The 21,162-nt window shown below is 40.0% G+C and overlaps 1 protein-coding gene across 2 annotated transcripts in view; it reads right to left on the bottom strand.

The window, feature by feature from the left end:
* ADAM23 (ADAM metallopeptidase domain 23) overlaps positions 1-21,162 on the bottom strand; it is a gene marked incomplete at its 5' end in the record, with an annotated part of 170,349 nt that overhangs the window by 109,124 nt on the left and 40,063 nt on the right. For both annotated transcript variants that reach the window (XM_081242184.1, XM_081242185.1), the window contains one exon: positions 17,014-17,090. In XM_081242184.1, the coding sequence (XP_081098310.1) occupies positions 17,014-17,090 (77 nt within the window). The remainder of the gene's footprint in view (positions 1-17,013; positions 17,091-21,162) is intronic.

Genomic DNA, 21,162 nt, shown 5'->3' with positions numbered 1-21,162 from the left:
CCCTTTTAATCAATTCAGCAGCCTTTGTAAATCCCTGCAACTTCAACATGGAGATTCAAAATTCATACACTTTAGCCAAATCAAAAGAGGAAGCAAGGTCTCCTAGCTCTTAGCCTTTTCTAATACAAGAAACAAGACCTTTAAAAAGGACATTTATATGTTGACTTTTAACTCTCAAAAACACCAGAGTAGGAAATAATGCAATTAAGTCCAACCCTCAAAAGATAATTTGGATCATGCTTTCTTTAAGTAGTAAGAAAACATTTTCTATTTTTAAAAAATAATAAAATAAATATGGGATTGCTACATTCAAAGCCCTAAATCAGAAGTGGAAGATGGCAGAGGGATTACTGGCGGCAGGAAAGCATCCCCCAGCTAACCATGGACTCCTCTCACGGGTGAAGGCAGATCAGAGTAGACCTAAGCACATCTAGCTCAAAGACGCACACTCTCACGTTCTTGGACTTACCCTGATGCCAAGAGCAAAGCACGGATAGGACTGACCCTCTGGATTTTGCACAAAGGAGAGGAGAGAGGCACCTAAGCTGCTCTACAAAAAGCATTGCTACAGAACTGTTAGGGAAATTCTACTAAGAAAAACATTTGGATTCCAGAGTCCTGTATCATCCTCTGCTGTGACAGAGATAAGTCTTAGTAGCATAAAAGGTTTTGTGTCCTTCTTAAAGGCCAATTTTCATGAATGTAGTAGTATCATCCATTATCATGGCTACCCACCCACACACCTGTGCTACACACATGCTGAGTAACACCTAAGGATTTGTGAGGCCTGTACTTTGGGGGCCATGTAATTTAATTATTACTTACCGGGAAGTGGCCTTCAAAGAAAGAGCCAAAAATATTGGTTTTCTGTTGGCTTTTTACATAGCTTTACTATAGGACAATGGGGACGATGCTATAAGATACTCTACATCGACATCAGTATCTGATCAACACCACCAGATATTAAGCAAGCCTTATCTACTGAGCCTTGCAGGAAGCAAGAAAAACATCCTGCATATAAAACAGAAAAAAATTATTTTCAAATAAGTTATGCAATATTTGAATTAAAAAAAGTACTTCCAAACAGCATATCTTGAGGAGAACTATACAGTCAAAACAAAGAACAGGCAATATGGGCATCTTGCTGATGGTGTCGGGTGTAGAAACAGTTTGACGCCTTTAATCCTCAGACCTGGAAAACTCGCCTCAAACTGCTTTTATGAAAAAAGAATAATTAATAGTGTCTTGCAGTTTGCTCGTTTTCTATAGTTCACCAAATCAAAAGCACACAAAGGACCCAGGTATTCGAAGCTGGATGACAACAGGTAGATGTATTATTTACTTCTGAAAGCACTGCTGTCACTACATGTTTGCATTCCATCATGAGTACATTAATGATTTCATGGGAACAAAGTCAGCTAAACCTCCCCCAAAGAAAAGGGCACAGATGAATTTTTAACCTCAGTAAAATAACAATACTTCATGTTCACAGCCCATAAAACTGCTTCTGACTATTAAATCTGTATCAGGTAGAGATACTGGTGGGGGGAAAATGCAAAGTAACTACCCTGTATCAACAGCCCATCACTTGTATACATCCAGTGAGCATTCCATATCAAACACTGACTCGCCAGCAAAAATAAATGGGTGCCCTAAAGAGTTACTGCCCCCCCACCCATTCAAAAATATTAAATCACTCATCTTTGAATTACTCATCCTTCAAAATTCGGCTCAACCATCTCCTCCTCTGTGTAGCTTTCCCTGATTCCACCCTAGTTTGTGGGCTCCATAAGGAGACTGCATCTTATTCTTCTTTATTTTCCCTTAACCTAGGACAGTGTAGAGGGATGGAGGTGGGGAGGACGGTCAAGTGCCAGTAGTCACATAAAGAAACCCTTTACCATTGTCTGAATAGCTTTAAAGAGCAAAGCATCTCCTTAGGGTCAAGTACCAGGTCGGTCAGCATTCAATGAATAAATACTAACGGCAATGAGGAAGAGCCTCAGATGCAATTAAGTCTCTAAGAAATTCTACCGATTTATAAGAGACATAGTCTTGTCCTTATGCTGTGAGATTCTTCTTGTCACATAGTTTAGTCTGATTTATTACACGTATGAAGTGTTGGGCAAAAAAATAAAGGAAGAAGAAATGAAATGTGCATTCTACAATGTATTAGAGATTTTCAGACTCTTGTTTGAAAAATATTCCTGTAAGAAAGAAAGATAATTCTTTTTTAATTTTAAAATTATTTTTATTGAATTAAAGACTTGAAACTTTTTGCAGAAATGGTCACATGAAAAAGCCTATATAGATTTTGTCTTTAAACACAATCAAAATACTAAAGCACATGGTTATCATCATAGAAGACGAGTTAGAACTGACCACTTAGAACACTTTTATAAAAAAATCATAATAAACCATAGTTTGGGTTCTAATATTGGAGATTCTACTCTTACAATAATTTTAAAAGATTAGGGGAAATGATCCTACATGATGATTCTAGTCTATGAATCACCAAAAAATTGGTTCTAGAAAACAACATAATTCTTATTGGCAGCAGATGATGACCAAGAATCTTAATGAGCTCTTTTATCTGATGTCAAACCCTTACTTCATATAGATTTTACAGTACTTAAAGGAAATTTAATAAATTCCTCTTTGGGACTAATTTATGCAAAATATAGTAGTGAAAGCGAAGCAAGATGAAAAAGTCAAGTGATATAAAATTTATGTCTCTATTTATTTATAGCTAAGTTTCATCTTTGTAGAGCTTTTGAAACATAACTTCAATGGGATTACTTTATTACTGAAAAACATCTCAACTCTCAAAGGCTTTGACAGTGGGTGACCGTGAATTCTGATGCCAGTTCTGTCACTTACTGTGTGATTCTTTTTTCTTTTTTGAGAGTAGGAGAAAAGGCTATTTAATGAATTAAAAGTCAGAACATGGCATAAAATAAACTGCCAGGACAGAGTACATGAAATAATATTCCATTAACTATGAAAACTATACAGAGAATAGCCATTATATCAGAAGCAGGTTGTAAGAAATCTAACCTGTCGGCAGGTCAGCCATGCTTCCCTTGTCTATCATTTCCTCTGTGGAGGTTACATGGGGAGGAACATGGACCATCTTTGTTGAGACAAAATTCTGCTGGATGTACTAAAACGGCAATTACTGTCTATTCAGAGCAAAAAACAATTTAAGCAGGTGATGAGAAGAATGTAGAATTCATTAACCTTCCTGCCCACAGCTCCTATAGGAGAAAAAAATCCTATTGCTTAAAAGATACAGTTTAAAAAATAGCAAGTGGTGGTACTTTCAGGTGTGTATTTACAAAGCTGACTCAGACATACCATTCTGCCATGACAAAGTTTCTATTTTTTCTCCAACTTGCTGTGTGATTTTATCAATTTCTCCAGGCCTGCAGAGTTAATGTTTGATATGGAATGCTCACGGGCTGTATACAAGTGATGGGCTGTTGATACAGGGTAGTTATTGCCTCATCTCTCTTGCCTACCTTTCAGGCCCTCACACTCTCTGACCCTCAAACCTTTGGCCAACTCTTACACTTTAGGTCTGGGCTTAGGCATTTAGTTCCATAAACTTTAGCTTCCTATTCAATCCCACTCCTCCTAAGGAGATAAAAGCATCCTCAATTTTCCCCACCACGGCACTTCTCAGACTGTATGTAATTGAGATGGCTGTAGGATTGTCTTTCTCCTCCATTGTTCTGTAAGCTTCATGAGGGAAGAGTTTCTCTCTGGCAGCTTCAACATTGTCTGGGACTTAGCAGGTACTCAATAAACATTTCTGGAAAAAAGTGTTTGAAATGGTTCATAAAAGGCTTCAATCAATAGAAATCTATCCATCAATCCACTGAGGTTAGAAAGCAGTGGGGGCTTCCCTGGTGGCGCAGTGGTTGAGAATCTGCCTGCTGATGCAGGGGACACGGATTCGAGCCCTGGTCTAGGAAGATCCCACATGTCGCGGAGCAACTAGGTCCGTGAGCCACAACTACTGAGGCTGCACGTCTGGAGCCTGTGCTCCGCAACAAGAGAGGCCGCGATAGTGAGAGGCCCATGCACAGCGATGAAGAGTGGTCCCCGCTTGCCACAACTAGAGAAAGCCCTCGCACAGAAACGAAGACCCAACACAGCAAAAAATAATTAATTAATTAATTAACTCCTACCCCCAACATCTTCTTTAAAAAAAAAAAAAAAAAGAAAGAAAGAAAGTATGCTATGCTTGGCTACTACATGAGAAGTCCATTTATGTAACTTTTCTGGTCATTCACAAAATCATGGTTGCAGACATTAACCATTATGCTACCAAATGTTCTCCTACATCAGCACCAAAAGGATAAATTTCTCCCTGACAGGAAAACATTTATATCTCTAGACAGACAGATAAAGTTCATTTATCAGATAATGGAAATTATACACCCCAGCACCTGGACTTTCCCACCTAACTGTCAGAAAAGTAAGATCTAAAATCAGTAGCTTATGCAATTAACTCATCTCAGATGCCTTATAACAGCTAATCCTCTGTGCTTTTCAATTTTTTTTGTCAAAATTAACTTCTGCTGTAATTCTTCATGAACATTAAACTGTCTTGAATTGTTTTCCCATTTAGGTTATTACAGAATATTGAGCAGAGTTCTCTGTGCTATACAGTAGATGCTTGTTGGTTACCTGTTTTAAATATAGCAGTGTGTACATGTCAACCTCAAACTCTCAGTCTATCCCTCCCCCGCCCCATCCTTCCCCCGCTGGTAACCATAAAGACCAAGAAGTAGTCTGAAGAATGAACTAAGTTCTAGTTTAATTTGGCCACATTCTGCATGGGGGTGGACACCTGCAAAGGGTTTCCTTTAATCCATCAGTCAAGAAATAGTCTCTTGGGCTTCCCTGGTGGTGCAGTGGTTAAGAATCCACTTGCCAATGCAGGGGACACGGGCTCGAGCCCTGGTCCAGGAAGATCCCACATGCTGCGGAGCAACTAATCCTGTGAGCCACAACTGCTGAGCGCACGTGCCTAGAGCCCATTCTCCACAAGAGAAGCCACCGCAATGAGAAGCCCATGTACCGCAATGAAGAGTAGCCTCTGCTCGCCACAACTAGAGAAAGCAAGCACGCAGCAACGAAGACCCAACGCAACCAAAAATAAATAAATAAATAAATTTCTTTTTTAAAGTAATAGTCTCTTAATTCAATACATCCCAGATTAAAAAAACAATGCCATGTGATCCCACTGACAATTAGATCCCTTTGATTCTGCTGGAAATTCTTAGATGCCTATTTTTTTTTTCTTTTCTGTGTGAGAGGCTATCACCACAGCTCCTCATTTCTGGGCAATCACAGTCTTCTCATTTCTTAGAACTTAAGAGAATTTAAATCTAGCTCCTATAGCTCTCATGATTTCCTCAGCCTGGTGTTTAATTTCCCTGGATCCCATTCACCCATAATAATTATTGTCAACAGGCAAGAAGGGGAGAGGGTAATGAAGTCTCTTACTGCAGGTAGAGGGCAAACATCCACAGTCCTTCACCACTTACACTAGATCTCATCCACCTATGGAAATCAAAAATCAGTGCAATATACCAATGGTTTAATTGTGATTTTGCTTTTAATGCTTCTGCTATTATGTTTAATTGTGGAAGTCATTCTCAACCCATTTTGAAAGTAGGTCAGATACACATCCTAAAAAATAGAACTAGAACCTACTAACATTTAGGCAATACTTATTTTAAATCTTTTCAAGAGTTTCAGGACCTGATCTAGCAGCTTAAAGATGGGTCATCAAAAGCAAATGATAATGATATTATCCAAAGCATTCAATATAGGTTTAACTCTTCAAACAGAAATGCCCAAGGGAGACCTGATAGGTACTCACCTGATCAGAGAAAGTAAGGCAAAAAGAACTACCCTGTACCGTGGAATCAAAAGGCTTAAAAATATACAGGAAAGGGGCTTCCCGGGTGGCACAGTGGTTGAGAGTCCACCTGCCGATGCAGGGGACACAGGTTCGTGCCCCGGTCCGGGAAGATCCCACATGCCGTGGAGCAGCTGGGCCCGTGCCCATGGCCGCTGAGCCTGCGCGTCTGGAGCCTGTGCTCCGCAACGGGAGAGGCCACAACAGTGAGAGGCCCGCGTACCGCAAAAAAAAATATATATATATATACATATATATATATATATATATATATATATATATATATATATATATACACACATACAGGAAAGGATGACTTAAGGAGAGAAACCCCACAGCAACTCATTCCTGCCAGCACTGGAAATCTTAGAACACTACTGGGCCTCTAGGACATAGGAAAAGCAATATTTATCTTCATCGTATTGCACATGGCACAGTGGCAATCAATACTCACAGCAACTTTGGGGATCTGTGCCTCTTAAGGTTCCTTATTATCACAGAAACTTTTTCAAAATTGCATAAATAGTTCTACTCTCCCTGAAGTACATAAATGCGAAAGAGACCATAATCTCTCAGAACAACACTTTGAAATTATAGCAGCAAAATTGGCTACCAGAAACAAACAGACTTACCCATTAACAAGCAGCAGCTTAATGCTGACTGTCCCACTGCAATAAGCAATAAATGGATGAGGCTGGTGTATTTGTTTGCTAGGGCTGCCATAACAAAGAACAACAGAAATTTATTTCCTCATAGTTCTGCAGGCTAGAAGTCTAAGAGCAAGGTCTGAGCAGCACTGGTTTCATTTTGAGGCCTCTCTCCTCGACTTGCAGATGGCTTCCTTCTCACTATGTCCTCACATGGTCTTTCCTCTGTGCACACACAAGTCTGTATCCAAATTTCCTCGTCTTAAAGGATACCAGTCATATGGGATTAGGGTCCACCATAAAGATTTCATTGTAACTTAATTACCTCTTTAAAGGCCTTATCTCCAAATACAGTTACATTCTGAGTTACTAGGAAGTTAAGTCTTCAACATACAAGTTTGGTGGGGGGACAAAATTCGGCCCATAACAGATGGTCTGGTCTGCTCAACAAACAGGATTATTTTTACTAAGAGGGAAGTTTATAGCAATATACGCCTTTTTCCAGAAACAAGAAAAATATAAAATAATCTAACCTTACACCTAAAGGAACTAGACAAAGAAGGGCAAATGAAGTCTAAAGTCAACAGAAGGAAAGAAATAATAAAGATCAAAGTGGATTAAATAAAATAAGAGACTAAAAAGAGAACAGAAAATATCATTGAAACTAAGAGCTGGATCTTTGAAAAGGTAAACAAAATGGACGAACCTTTAACTAGACTCACTAAGAAAAAAAGAGAGAAGGCTCTGATAAATAAAATCAGAAAGGAGAAAGGAGAAATAACAATGGATGCCAGAGAAATACAAAGGATTATAAGAGAATATTACAAACACCTACATACACCAACACATTGGACATCCTGGCAGAAATGGACAAATTCTTAAAATCATATAAACTTCCAAGACTGAATCATGAAGAAATAGAAAATCTGAATAGACCAATCACTAGTAAAGAGATTAAGAGAGTAAACAAAAAACGAAAGTTCAGGACCAGGCGGCTTCACAGGTAAATTCTCCCAAATATTTGAAGAAGATTTAATACCTAGCCTTCCCAAACTCTTCTCAAAAATTGAAGAGGAAAGAATGTTTACTAACTCACTTTATAAGGTCAACATTACTGTAATAACAAAACCAGACAAGAACAACACACAAAAAATTTACAGGCCAATAAGTATATGACAAGATTCAACACCAAAAACTCTCAATAAAGTGGGCATAGAGGGAGTGTACCTCAGCATAATAAAGCCCATATGACAAACCCACAGCTAACATCATATTCAATGATGATGAGTAGCTAAATAGACATTTTTCCAAAGAAGACATACAGATGGCCAACAAGCACATGAAAAGATGTTCAATGTCACTAATTAACACAAATTAAAACCACAAAGAAATATCACTTCATGCCTCTTAGAATGGCTATTATCAAAAAAGCAAGAAATAACAAGTGTTGGTAAGGATGTGGAGAAAAGGGAACCCTCATATACTGTTGGTGGGAGTGTAAATTGGTGCAAACATTGTGGAAAACAGTATGGATAGCCCTAAAAAAATTAAGAATAGAGCTACCATATGATCCAGCTATTCTACTTCTGGGTATTTATCCAAAGAATAAGAAGACACTAATTTGAAAAGATATATGCACCCCTATGTTCACTACAGCATTATTTACAGTAACCAAGATATTGGAACAACCGAAGTGCTCATCAACAGATGAATGGATAAAGAACATATGGTATATATACATACAAAGAAATACTATTTAGTCATAAAAAAAGATGAAATCTTGGGACTTCCCTGGTGGTCCAGTGGTTAAGAATCCTCCTTCCAAAGCAGGGGACGTGGGTTCGATCCCTGGTCGGGAAACTAAGATCCCACATGCTGCAGGGCAACTAAGCCCATGTGCTCTGGAGCCCATGCACCACAACTAGAGAGCTCGCATGCCACAACTAGAGAGAAGCCTGAGCGCCACAACGAAGATCCCACGCACCGCAACAAAGATCCCGCATGCCGCAACTAAGACACGACGCAGCAAAATAAATAAATAAATAAATAAATATTTTTTAAAGAAAGATGAAGTCTTGCCGTTTGTGACAACATGGATGGACCTTGAGGGTATTATGCTAAGTGAAATAAGTCGGATGGAAAAAGACAAATACCATATGATTTCATTCATATGTAGAATATTGAAAACAAACTTAACTACGTAAATAAACCAAACCAAACAAAAACAAACACATAGATACAGAGAACAGAGTAGGGGTTACCAGAGAGGAAGGAGCAGGAATGATGGGGGAAGGCATGAAACGGGTAAGGGGGATCAATTGTACTGATGAATGATAACTAAATTTTGGGTGGTAAGCATGCTGTAGTGTATACATGAGTAGAAATATAATGTACACATGTAACTTACATAATGCTATAAACCAATGTTACCTAATAAATTTTTTTTTAAAAAACAGGACTATTTCAAATCCTATCTGGACCTTCTGTATTTTCTTTATACTGTTAAAAATTGACTGAAATAGTTACATTCTTTTTTCTCACCTAATGTGAACAGAGGAGCAATCATTAGAATTATGCCCAGCTCCCTTGTAAATTTATAGTCCAGGGCTGCAATCAAAGCAGCCACAGAAGAAGACTCCAGACAGACTGCCCAGGCTGCACATCAACATGTGACTGAATGTCACCAGGTCTCAGGTTGCTGGAAATTATCACATCTTCCTTGCAGGGTTGGTGACAGGATTTAAATTGGAGCATATAAGTAAAGGGCTTAGCACAGGATCGATTACCATCATGACTATTGCAGTAGATAGCCTTCCTTCTACACACCCCTGAAATTAGGAAATAAAGCATTTAGCCTATGAGTTAGCAGCATCTTAAAGTCATAGAATTCTGAAATGGAAAGCAAGGTTACTCGTCATTTCTAACTCCTCTGGACTCAAACCCAGAAAACATGCCTCAGCTGGCAGCCTCAGCAGCAAGTGTGAGACCAAAAGCCTGAATTCCGAAAAGCCAGTGCCTTCCCTCGCCCAGATGTGTGTGAGGAGTTCCAGCAGTGAGACTGATAGGCAGATAACAGGAGAGAAGCAGGGGGTCAGCACTGACACGTATGGCCAGCCAACCCCAGGTCAGGAGTCAAGCCAACTCACAAGTCCGCCCCGGACTGCACTGCAGGTGGGCCTGCCTCACTCTTCTCCAGCCACAGCTTCTGCTCCTATTCATTCACAAAAGGAAAATGGGGCAAGAGGCCTGTCTCTCCTCCACATGCTTCTCCTTATAAACCAAATTTTAAGTTCAAATCTCCCAATTTGCAGAGCTGGAAGAACAGTCAACAGAACAAGACTGAAATTTCCCCTCTGAATCCAGTGACTCCAAGCAGGCAGCTTGCCTTCCATCTGCTGGTCGGTGGTTCAGGCTTCTTTGAGAGAAGGGGTTCACTAGTCTTCACTCATACCAGGGGTTCGATGCTTTCCTGCTCTCCAACCTTGGTTCTGCCACTTCCCCACGTAAAATGCACCTTTCTCCCTACCACATCTTTCCAAATCGAAGCATCTGTAGCAGACTCCAACATGCCCTGCCCACATGCCCTCAGCATAACACGCTGAAGGCAGGTGACTGGAAAACCTAAGATTTCGGGCTTTTCTCTACCTGAGAGGAGGCATGAGGGACATACTGAAAAGTTATTGCCCCCAGAAACAGCTCTCAACCAACAACAGACTGGCACTTGGTGAACAAAACTCCAGCTTCCTCACCCCTCAGTTCAATAATACTCTGGCATGTTCTAGAGGATGAATCCATGGACTCCCAGGGTTTCCTCAGTGGGAATGAGCCCCAGTTGGGCACGTGGGAAATCACCCTTTTTAAGCTCCGTTCCCTTCCACTTGTCATTCCTCAGCTCCCTAAATGTATTTCCTTGCTTCAGGATCTGCTACCAGGGGAACCAAAGACAGCATCCTTTAAGAAAAACATTAAATCTCATCTTCCCCATAAAACCTTCCAACACCAAGGCTTCCCAAGTCACTTCCTATCATGTTTACTACAATTCGTATATATTTTAATCTCTTTTCTCTGCTATGGGCTCTTGGAGAGGAGGGATTCTTTTACACAGCTCTGAATTCCCTGGGTTGCTCAGCATAGTACCTTACACAAACTAGACGCTCGATAAATGTTTGTTGGCTGAATAAAGAATGAATTACCCATGCTAATCAGCACGAAAGCCAGGGTCTTTATTTAATCTAGCTGAAACTACGTCAATGTGGCTGTTTTCTTCTTTCAAAAGCATTGCATGAACTACATTTCACGAGCAAACTACTGTGGGCATATATTTCTTTAAATCAGCATTTTCTAGATATTCATCTTAAATCAAATACCCCCCAAAATCAGAACAAAGATACCATAAACTGGGTGGTTAAACAACAGAAATCTATTTCTCGTACTTCTGGAGACTAGAAATCCAAGAACAAGGTGCTGGCTGATTCAGTTCCTGGTGAGGACTCTCTTCCTGGCTTGCAGATGGCTGCCTTCTTGCTGTGTCCTCACATGGCAGAGAGAGAGAGAGCAAACTCTCTGGTGTCTATCTTATAATAACACTAATCCTATCAGATCAAGGCTCCACCATATGAGCTCATTTAACCTTAATTACCTCCTTGGAGGCTCTATCTCCAAATACAGTCACAATGCAAGTTAAGGCTTAAACAGGAATTTTAGGGGGAATTCAGTCCACAGCATGGAGCATGCCTTTCCAATTAGCAGACATGTATAAGTACCACACATTACCTTAGTTAGTCCTTACAACAACTTATAGCTTAAGGAGGAAACTAAAGCTTAAGAAGCTAAGAATATATCCATACAATGGCATATTATTCAGCTACAACATAAATGAACCTTGAAAATATTACACTACATAAAGAAGCCAATCACAAAAGGTCACAAGTTGTATAAATCCATTTATATAAAATGTCCAGAATAAGAAAATTCAACAGAAAGTAGATGAGTGGTTACCAGAACCTTGGGGGGAGGGGGTGTGACTGCTACAGATACCGGGTTTCTTTCTGGGGCAAAAAAAAATGCTCTGGAATTAGATGGCGGTAATAACTGCACAACTCTGTGAATATAATAAAAACCATTGAACGGAACACTTTAAAGGAGTGAATTTCATGGTGTGTGAATTGTATCTCAAACTATTACTAAAAAAGAAGTTAAGAAATTTGCCCAAGGTCACACAGCTAGTAAATGACAGCCTCCAGATTCAAACCCAGGTCTGTTTGACTCCAGAACCTATGCTCTCAACCATTATATAACTCTGATCACAATTATTCCCAATTAACATTTGCTGAAGACGCCAGCAAATTTAACTATAGGTAATATGGCATAATTCCAATCACACATATCAGAGAGACAATCTTCAGACTCCCTGAGGACTTCCAAGGATCAACTATACACATTAAGAATTGCTGGGGACGGGCTTCCCTGGTGGCGCAGTGGTTGAGAGTACACCTGCCGATGCAGGGGACACGGGTTCGTGCCCCGGTCCGGGAAGATCCCACATGCCGCAGAGCAGCTGGGCCCGTGAGCCATGGCCACTGAGCCTGCGTGTCCGGAGCCTGTGCTCCGCAATGGGAGAGGCCACAACAGTGAGAGGCCCGCGTACTGAAAAAAAAAAAAAAAAAAAAAAAGAATTGCTGGGGACTTCCCTGGCAGTCCAGTGTTTAAGAATCTGTGCTTCCACTGCAGAGGGCATGGGTTCGATCCCTGGAGATCCCACATGCCACGGGGTACAGCCAAAAAAGAAACAGAATTGTTAATATAGTAATCCTTTTTAAACCTTATGTAACTTGGAACAATGGTCATTCTAGAGAAAAAACAAAACAAAATTGAAAAGGGGAGTATCCCGAAAGGAGTATGACAAAAGATCCTCTGAAGCCACAACTAGGACTTTTGGGGCTAAAAAAATGTAAACAGAATGGGGTGATGCCCATGCTTCCTGCCCTCCAGTGGCATCCTACCCAAATGCCTCCCCGTGGACAACGGCCCTTCACGGTCTGGCTACGTGGCTTCCCCTCTGACCTCATCTCCTCAGTCTCCCACCACCCCCTGCCCCCCGCTGCACTCCAGTCACACCAGCCTCAGTCCTTCTTGAACTTTCCACATTCTCCTCAGCACTTGCTGTCTCACAGTCCCAGCTGAGTGGAACCTTCTCACCTTCCAGCCTCATGTGGTATCTCATCTTGGATGATCAGGTCTCAGCTCGGTGGCCCTCCTCAGACAGACCTTCTGGCTTCTGTGACAACTAAACCACACTGGCCACTCCCAGCTGAAGTCTCTTTCCCTCACGTAGCCCAGCTATATGTTTTTCAATGCACTCATCTTTATTTAGTGGTTCACTGTCTGTCTTCCCCTGGAACAAAGCTCCATGAGGGGAGACAGCGACCTTGTCTATTTCACTCCCAGCAGCATCAGCACCTACAGCAATTGCAGGCATAGAGCAGATGCTCACTCAATATTTGTCAGCTAAATTAAAACACACACATCTGCCATGAGATGCCTCAGCAAGCCAAGGCCTCACTTGTTCAATCCATGAAAGCACAGACTCAGAAAGCTCTCCTCCCGGGAACTCACATCAGGGTAGTCTTCACAAGCTGGCAGTCCAGCCCTGGTGAGGTCATTAACCATTTAGGTTCTGCGGATACCACTTGGATTAGTTTATGTTAACACCTTAATGCTTTCTCTCCTTCACTGAGCTCCTATACCTATCATACACCTTTTGCCCTTCCCCACCTTAACAATTTAAAATTGTTGTAAATAGTGTGGCAACGACCACCCTTTGGTGGAAATGGGAGTCCTCTTTGCTCAGAAGCTCTTTCTCCATGACTGATTTTAAAAATTCTCTTGACTCTTTACGTTCATTCTAATGGAGCAGCCATTGAAAGTCAGTGAATCACAGCCAGCGAAAGTTATTTAAAGTAGAGACCCACCCTGGCCAACACCTGGCACACTCTTACCCAATTCCTTTGTCTCTGGAGGTCACGTGAGCATTGCACACACACGCTGCGCTCAGAAGGCTCGGGACTCTGAACAGGGGAGATACCATGTGATTATAGGTCTCATGGTCTCCCTCTCACTGCATTTACTTGTCCCTACAGAGACCTCCATTTTTTCCTGGTCCTCTTGACCTCATCTCCATTCTTACCCAAACTGGATCCTGATAGCAAACTACCCTAGTTATTCACCAGTATTCAAAGAGCTCTGTCTCCACTGCTCTTCCTCTGAGTCACCACCAGAAAACATGAACCAGAAAACATCCACACTACAGTCTACCTTCCTCCCCCACACAGTGCAGTGAAGGAGTTACTGAGCACTCCAGGTTAGAAAAATAAAATAAAACACCATCAGGTACAATGACACAAAGACCAACACATAACATATGACTTCTAATGAAGATTGCTCATAAATTCTTTAAAATGACCTTGGTGAGCTTCCTCACCCATTTCTCTCCATGTTAGCCTAAACTTTCATCATTTTCCTCAAGCCCAACCCACCCTCCTTCTCCATCCCAATGGTAGATGATGCTGTCTCCAAGAAGAAAGAAATCTTCAGAGATGCGCTGAACTCCATCCCTTCTCCTGCAAGCTTATCTCTACCTGCATATGCCCTAATACCTTCATACAAGTTAGGAATGAACTGTCTCTCTTGGTTCAAAACTAAGTTGCCCTTGTGTTCTTGCTCTCACTGCCTTCTATCTTCACCCAGATCTTGCTCCATAAATTATCTCCTCTCTTCTGTATCTTCATCTCTCACTCTTAACATCTCCATTTGTCAGCCTAACACTTGCTCTGTTATCCCTAAAAACCCCTTCCTAGACCCCAATGTCTTCTTCTGGCTACTACTCTAGCTCTCTTTCCTTCTCACCCAAACTTACCCAATGAGCAATGCTGTCTCCAAACCATCTCCTCTCAGTCACTCCCAGCCCACTGTAACCTGGTTTCTGCCCCAAACTTTATGGAAACTGCTGCCTTCAGACCATCAGTGATTACTTAATAGGTAAATACAAAGGCAATCTTTGCCCATTATCTCACTAGATCATTCTACTGCATGTGAGGTTACATATCACAACTTTCTGTTTTGAAACTCTCTATTCAATCATGCTCTTGCTTCTCCTCCCACTACTCTGATCACTCATTCTCTGTCCCTTCATTGGCTCCTCTTTCTCTCCTCAACCCTTAACAATCTTCCCAGCTTATGCTCTCCTTATTTTACCCACCCTTCCTGAATGAACATGGTCTCATTCACAACCACGTTTGTCATTAACATTCATATGGAAACTACTTTCAACTCTACTATCTCTAACCCCCACCTCTTCCCTGAGCTTTAGACTGTTATATCCACTTACTGCCTAGACATGGCTTCATGTATGTCCCAAAGCCCCTCAAATCAATTATGTCTACTCTGACTTCACATTCTTTTCTCTTCACCATTTAACCTGTTTTTTCCCTGTGCTGCCCATTTCACCTGGATACCACCTTCCACCCAGCTATGCAATCAAGGTACCTGTTAACTTTAACTCTTCTTTCTGTCTTGTCACCCACATCAAAGCAATCCTAATGATTTTTATCAATCAAAGACTTCTTAAAAGCATTCCCTCTCCATGCCTTTTAGCACTTCCTGAGAACAGAACTTCTGTTTATCTGCTTACTTCATTTTTCACAGTCTAGCGGGTAATAGCCCAGCACTGAGCATGACATACAATATCTTGCATGAGTTGAGCTGTCCCTGGGCCTACCTCTTCTGACTCACCTCCCTCAACCTTGTAATCTACCAAGAAATTCAACAAAAGACTCATGCTCCCTTTAACATGCCACACTGCTACATGGCCCGCCTCCTTAGCACGCACTCTCTCCTCTGCCTAGAACACAATTCTCCATTCTCTCTCTCTCTCTCTCTCTCTCTCTCTCTCTCTCTCTCTCTCTCCCTCTCTCGCCCATCCATCCCCAACACTTCCCTTCCTCACTAGCACTTGCCCTCCAAGATTTAGCTCAAGCATCACCTTTCCTAAGATGCCTTTTCACACTCCTCCAGCCTGGAGAGCTTCCTCTCTCTAGTGCTACCATAGCATTCCATGTTTATCTCCAGCACAACCAATTTCACACTGCTCTAAAATTATATGTTAATCTATTAACCTCTCCCAAGTAGACTATAAGCTCCTTAAGGCAAGGACTGTTCATAGTAGGTGCTCAATTTGATTCCTCTGCATGTTAAATATTAGTGGTAAATAATTTTCTGATGTGTCTCCAGACCTCTAAGTACCCTGGATGTCCCCATATGACCCTTTCGCAGGCACAGTGCTGACCCAGCATGGTGAAAAGGAACTCAACCAATCCTCAGCAGACTCAAAGAGGAAAACCTGCAATATCTTCAACACAGGAAATTCTGAGTTCTGCTGATTCATTCTGACTTAAAGCTGCAATTACACTTGAGCAAGGAGCACCCAAGCTGACCCTGCATCTTTTTTTCTGCAGAGCTCACAGAATTTGGCACACAAGAAATTTAATAGTTGTTCTTTATAGTCTTCTGCAATTTCTCAGATATTGACTGTGGTCACCCACATTATAGTGTCTGATAGCATTACGTGGTATTTTTCTGGCAAAAATGCAGTCTTGGTCAAAATACTGATGAGAGTTTAAAATATTGACTGGAGCTTCTTAAACTAAAGAAAACCATGCAGGAAAGCTCTTTCACCAAAGAAAGGCTCGCTGCTGGCTCAATTCGAGGCTGAAGAACCCTGCTTAAGGCAACAGCTCTTGTTCGTGCTTTGTACAAAGACATCTGTGCAATTGGTTCCAACTTGGGAAATAGCATTTAAATATCAACATAAACACATGCTCAGAGAAAAATCGGGTAAATCTTCATCAGGACCAAAATTTCTAAGAAACTGTATTAGAGCAAATTACGAAGCAAAGAACCTTCTCAAAATAGGTATTTGCAAGTCATCATTTTCTTCTGTCCTTCTGTTCTTCATACAGAAGTCATGTGAATTGCATACTGAAAGGTAAAGTGGAATTTCTAGACTGAAGTCTAACTATACTTGAGTCAGTAATTTATCATGCTTGCTATATATTGTAAAGATTATAGTTAGCACTTAATTAACTAGCATTACTTTAAATATTTGTTCCATTTAAAATCACAATATCTAAGTACTGTATTTGAGATTTTTAACAAATTAAATGCTAAATGCCTCTTTTTTCAGAAATAAAAAGACATTATTATTTAAAAGAATTAACTTCAGAATTTTATATTTTTCTTTAAGTGCTATATGACATATAATCAGCTAGAAAATATCAGTTGCTTCAACAACAGACATTATTTTGACTAAAATATTATCATGAAGTAGAGTTTTACTGCACTTACTTCTTAACAGGATCATAACTAAATACTTACTTGTTCAGTGTGAGGTCAAGAATGAATTTGGAGCCGAAGGCTTCAATCTGGAAGCTTGCCTGGGCCAGATGGACAGCCTATGGATTCAAAAAGACAGAAAGAACCTTAGCTTACTTTCCTATCTTTAAAGCTGATTATATTGATATCAAGAATGATATTTAATAAGAAGAAAATTTCATGGACTGATACATTTCTTTATGGATCCTTATGTAACAATTCATTTCTTTAAGAAGAGATTAGGTGCATTGTCATGGCCTTACTTAGAAGACCTAAATATCTGTGCAGCAAGGAACTAATAAAAGTCCTTTAAAAGGGACCCATCGTGACAAAGATTAAGAGCAGATTCAACTGGACTTTCAAAGGGACCGTGATGAATTATGCAAAAGTCTGACTAATTAAAGCTTGATTTCAGCCTATTCTGTGCACAAAGCTAACCGATTCTTTCTGCACACCTAAGTGAAAACTCATGTCAGCACTCTGCTCTTCATCAGGAATTGGAACTTTCTCTACATGATGTATCAGCAGAATGTGCCGGTAAAATGGGATAGCACAACCTATTAACTTCAGAAAGCACTTCAAACCAGGCCCTTCGTGGATAACAAGAGTTTATATCCCCCTTTGAAAGTCACACATTTACAAATACTGTCCTCGTTGTGATTTAATCCAAATACAAAGATAATCTCATCTAAACATGAATCATACGTTCTAGGTATTAAAGAGTGGTATAGCTCACAGAAGCGTCTTGCATAACGTAAATTAACAAATCAATGAAGTTGTGTTAAAGTATTATCCAAGATAAAACTCTCTTTTGTCACCCAATCAGGAAAGAAAAAAGAAAAGGACAAGGATACATGCAACACCTACCCCTACACACACACAAACCTCCTTCCTCCAGACCTCATTCCTAAGGTACAGGGGGTGTCGTGTGTGAAGTGCTACATGCATGGCAACCAGACACCTTCCACTCCCCCTTCCCTCAATGCCACCCCGTGCTCCTCTTTGCCTTTCTCCTCCACTTCGCATTATCCACATCCTACTCCTCCTTCAAGGGCAGCCCAACGCCATTACTTTCCAGGAAGCTTCCTTCACACGCCTGCTGGGAACGATCTCAGGACTTCAGGAGCACTGCATTTGTCCCTCCCTCCACAATGATGTATGATCGCTTCCCACCCTGGACAGTTTGCTCCACAACTCATACCACAAGGGTCTTGCAAACAGTTGTACATTAACAACCCTTCCCCCAAATACATGAACTTTCAATTAATTAACCAAGTATTTATTGTCAAGACTCTTTTACCATGCCAAACCTATAAAATACTATAAATAAACCATGATTTCTACTTCTTGTCAAGCATAACTGCTGATCAGATAGTCACTCTGTAATAAATAAATAAAATTAAAAGGAAATTAACATATTAAATTTTAAATACAGAGCAATGAGAGAGAAGGCACCTCAATCCCTAACACCACGGGACGCCATGTCTGCCCCAAACAACCATGTATTAGTAGAACAGGGTCATTATCCTTGATCTGAGCTTCCTGTATTCAGACAACTCCTTGAGAGAGAAAGAAATTTCTGTCTTGTCAGGTATGGTCTCTGTCATCTGTAGCAGAACCTCTATTTATCTACTATAAATATCACAGAGTCTTTAATCTAAATTCATTCTGTGTCTTAAAGCATTAATTTTTGCATGAAAATATTTATTTGATGAATAATTTGTACAAGGGGAAATTTTTCATCTCTGGGTCCCAAAAGTTTTAAAAAAAAAACAAAACCTTACTTCCTGAGAATAAGATAGATCCTTAGGCATATTTCTCTTAAGAATATTAAATAGTAGAGAAGAATTCATTAATGGCACCCGGACCTAAAAGAGGTGATAAATGTACTTCTTTGAGCATCTTTATAAACAAGAATATATTGTGGTAAAAAGAGTAACTACACATAAAACAAAAAACTACACATAAATTATGACTTAGCAAAACAAATGAAGCAAAACTTCCAAATGAATATTCCAAAGAAAAGTGTTTTGAATTCAAATTTAGGCAAATCTCTGTATGTCTGTTATTGATGTAAAGAACCTCCCAGCAAAAGGCTCATTTTACAGCAAATAAGCAATGAGACAAGTACAAACCCCAAGAAAACCCTGTTGCAAAATAACGTAGCCCAGTAGTAATTGCCTACTCCATTTTAAAGAAATTGCTCAGAGTCAGACAATTTGATCGTTGTTAAATAAGTTTATACCGAGTCAATGTGACAAGCTTCAGTTTAACAGAATTCAATGAAAGGACTGGCAAATAATATTAATACTGGGATTTTCCTTTGCTTATTTTATTTACTCCTTCCACACACACGTGTTGAGTCCCACCCTGTGTAGAAAGATGACTGGGACACAGCCCCACGCTCAAGGAAGCGGCAGTCTCCAGAGAAGCAGGCAGGGCTGCCATCCTCTGTGTGCCTAAGGGGCCACAGGGACAAAGGCTTCAGTGACGAGGTGCAGTTTGAACAAAATTTTTTTAAATGAGTAAGAATCTTCCTGCCAAGAGAAGAAAAGACATTCAGGCCCTGGGAGGAAACATCTGTAAAAAACAGAGTAAAAAATGAATATGGAAAACAAACTTAAAAAAATTTTTTTAATGAATATGGCCTGTAGAAAAATGGCTTTTGGAGGAAATGTCAAACAATGAATCTGAAAATGTGGGCAGGAGACTGTGGGGCTTTGTGTGATGTGATCAATGACGTGTCTGCTCACATATACACACATGTGGCCAAGACACAGAGCTTTCCTTTAAATGTCCCCCACTTACTCAGCACAGTGTCTGACATATGTCGTCATCATCATCATCATCATCATCAATACCAACACTATGATTCAAACATATTGACAGATTACTTTCCACAACAGCTGAAACAATTAGTGCAATGTCATCAACAGCATTCTTATTTCTCCACAGGAAAAAAAAATCTGATTTTGTTACCTTTATCGGGAAGACTGTTTTAACATTTGAATTCGCTTTAATGCTGAGAGGCAGCACATTTTCCTATAAAATGATTTAAGATTTCCTTAAACATTCATCTTCCTTGCATAGTTAGCAAATGGAATTAGTATATTCATCTAAAATATCTGTATCCATTTTAAGTAATTTCAATCCAGTGATGTATGTTATTTTTCTTACATTCTGTTTCTCTTTCCTTTGCTATATATTCTGCATTTGTACACAGAGTACAGATTCTTCTCTAGACCAAAATAAATACCTGACAAATGCTACTTTTCCCTATCATTCTGTTATTTCCGTTCTGTCCTAGAAATGATTAAAGTAAGTTTTAACTTCTGGTATCTCTATGTTATTCCATATCAACTGATCCGTTTTTCTTTAACAAAATACCACGCATATAGTTTTGATAATTGTCAATTTTAAATATGTTTTCAAATCAGGTAAAATGAGTCCTTATCATTATTGTTTTACAAATTACATTTTTTGATATTATTTGTTTTTATTTCATATTAACCCACTTCTTCCAAATGGTAGAAAAATTAGAAGAATGGCTGGGATGGGTAGAAAGTTTTTATAATATACAGCCATCTCACTTATGGTTTATTAAATATTTTAGAGTTGACTAACTGACCAGCACCACTGAAACCCACTGAAAACACAAAGACTACCTCAAAGAGTATTGCTCTTCTTTTACAAAGAAGGACCTGCACAGCGAGATTTAGGAATGTGTTCAATGATACAAAATCACAGGCATACTTCAGAGAAGAGTTCATGAACCACATGCAAGGTCATAATGGGCTATTTTCTCCATTGGGATATCTGCTAAACAGACTTAAAGATTAACACATGTTTTTACAAGACCTGTCACTGTAATAGCACTGTGGAAGAATGCAGGGTTTTAAAGCCAAAGAGCGTCATTTCACGACAAGAATAAGCACCACCCTGGGCTCAGAATTACCACCCTGAAAGACTGAGAACAGCTGTTGCCTAAGCACTTTGAGATTTTTCTTTTGACTCAGGATCTGGCACAGGGAAATTACAGGAGCTCTATAAACAGAAACAACTAAACTCAATTACATACACAAACCTCCTTCACTGAAGAACAATTTATACATCCTAACAGTGTGCTTCTGTTTTTCTGGTTTTTTACCTCAT

The sequence above is a fragment of the Mesoplodon bidens genome, assembly GCF_964165515.1.
Source record: "Mesoplodon bidens genome assembly, chromosome: 8".
Lineage (NCBI taxonomy): Eukaryota > Metazoa > Chordata > Mammalia > Artiodactyla > Ziphiidae > Mesoplodon > Mesoplodon bidens.
Note: the sequence above shows the minus strand (reverse complement) of the source record. Positions and strands in the feature narration are given on the sequence as shown.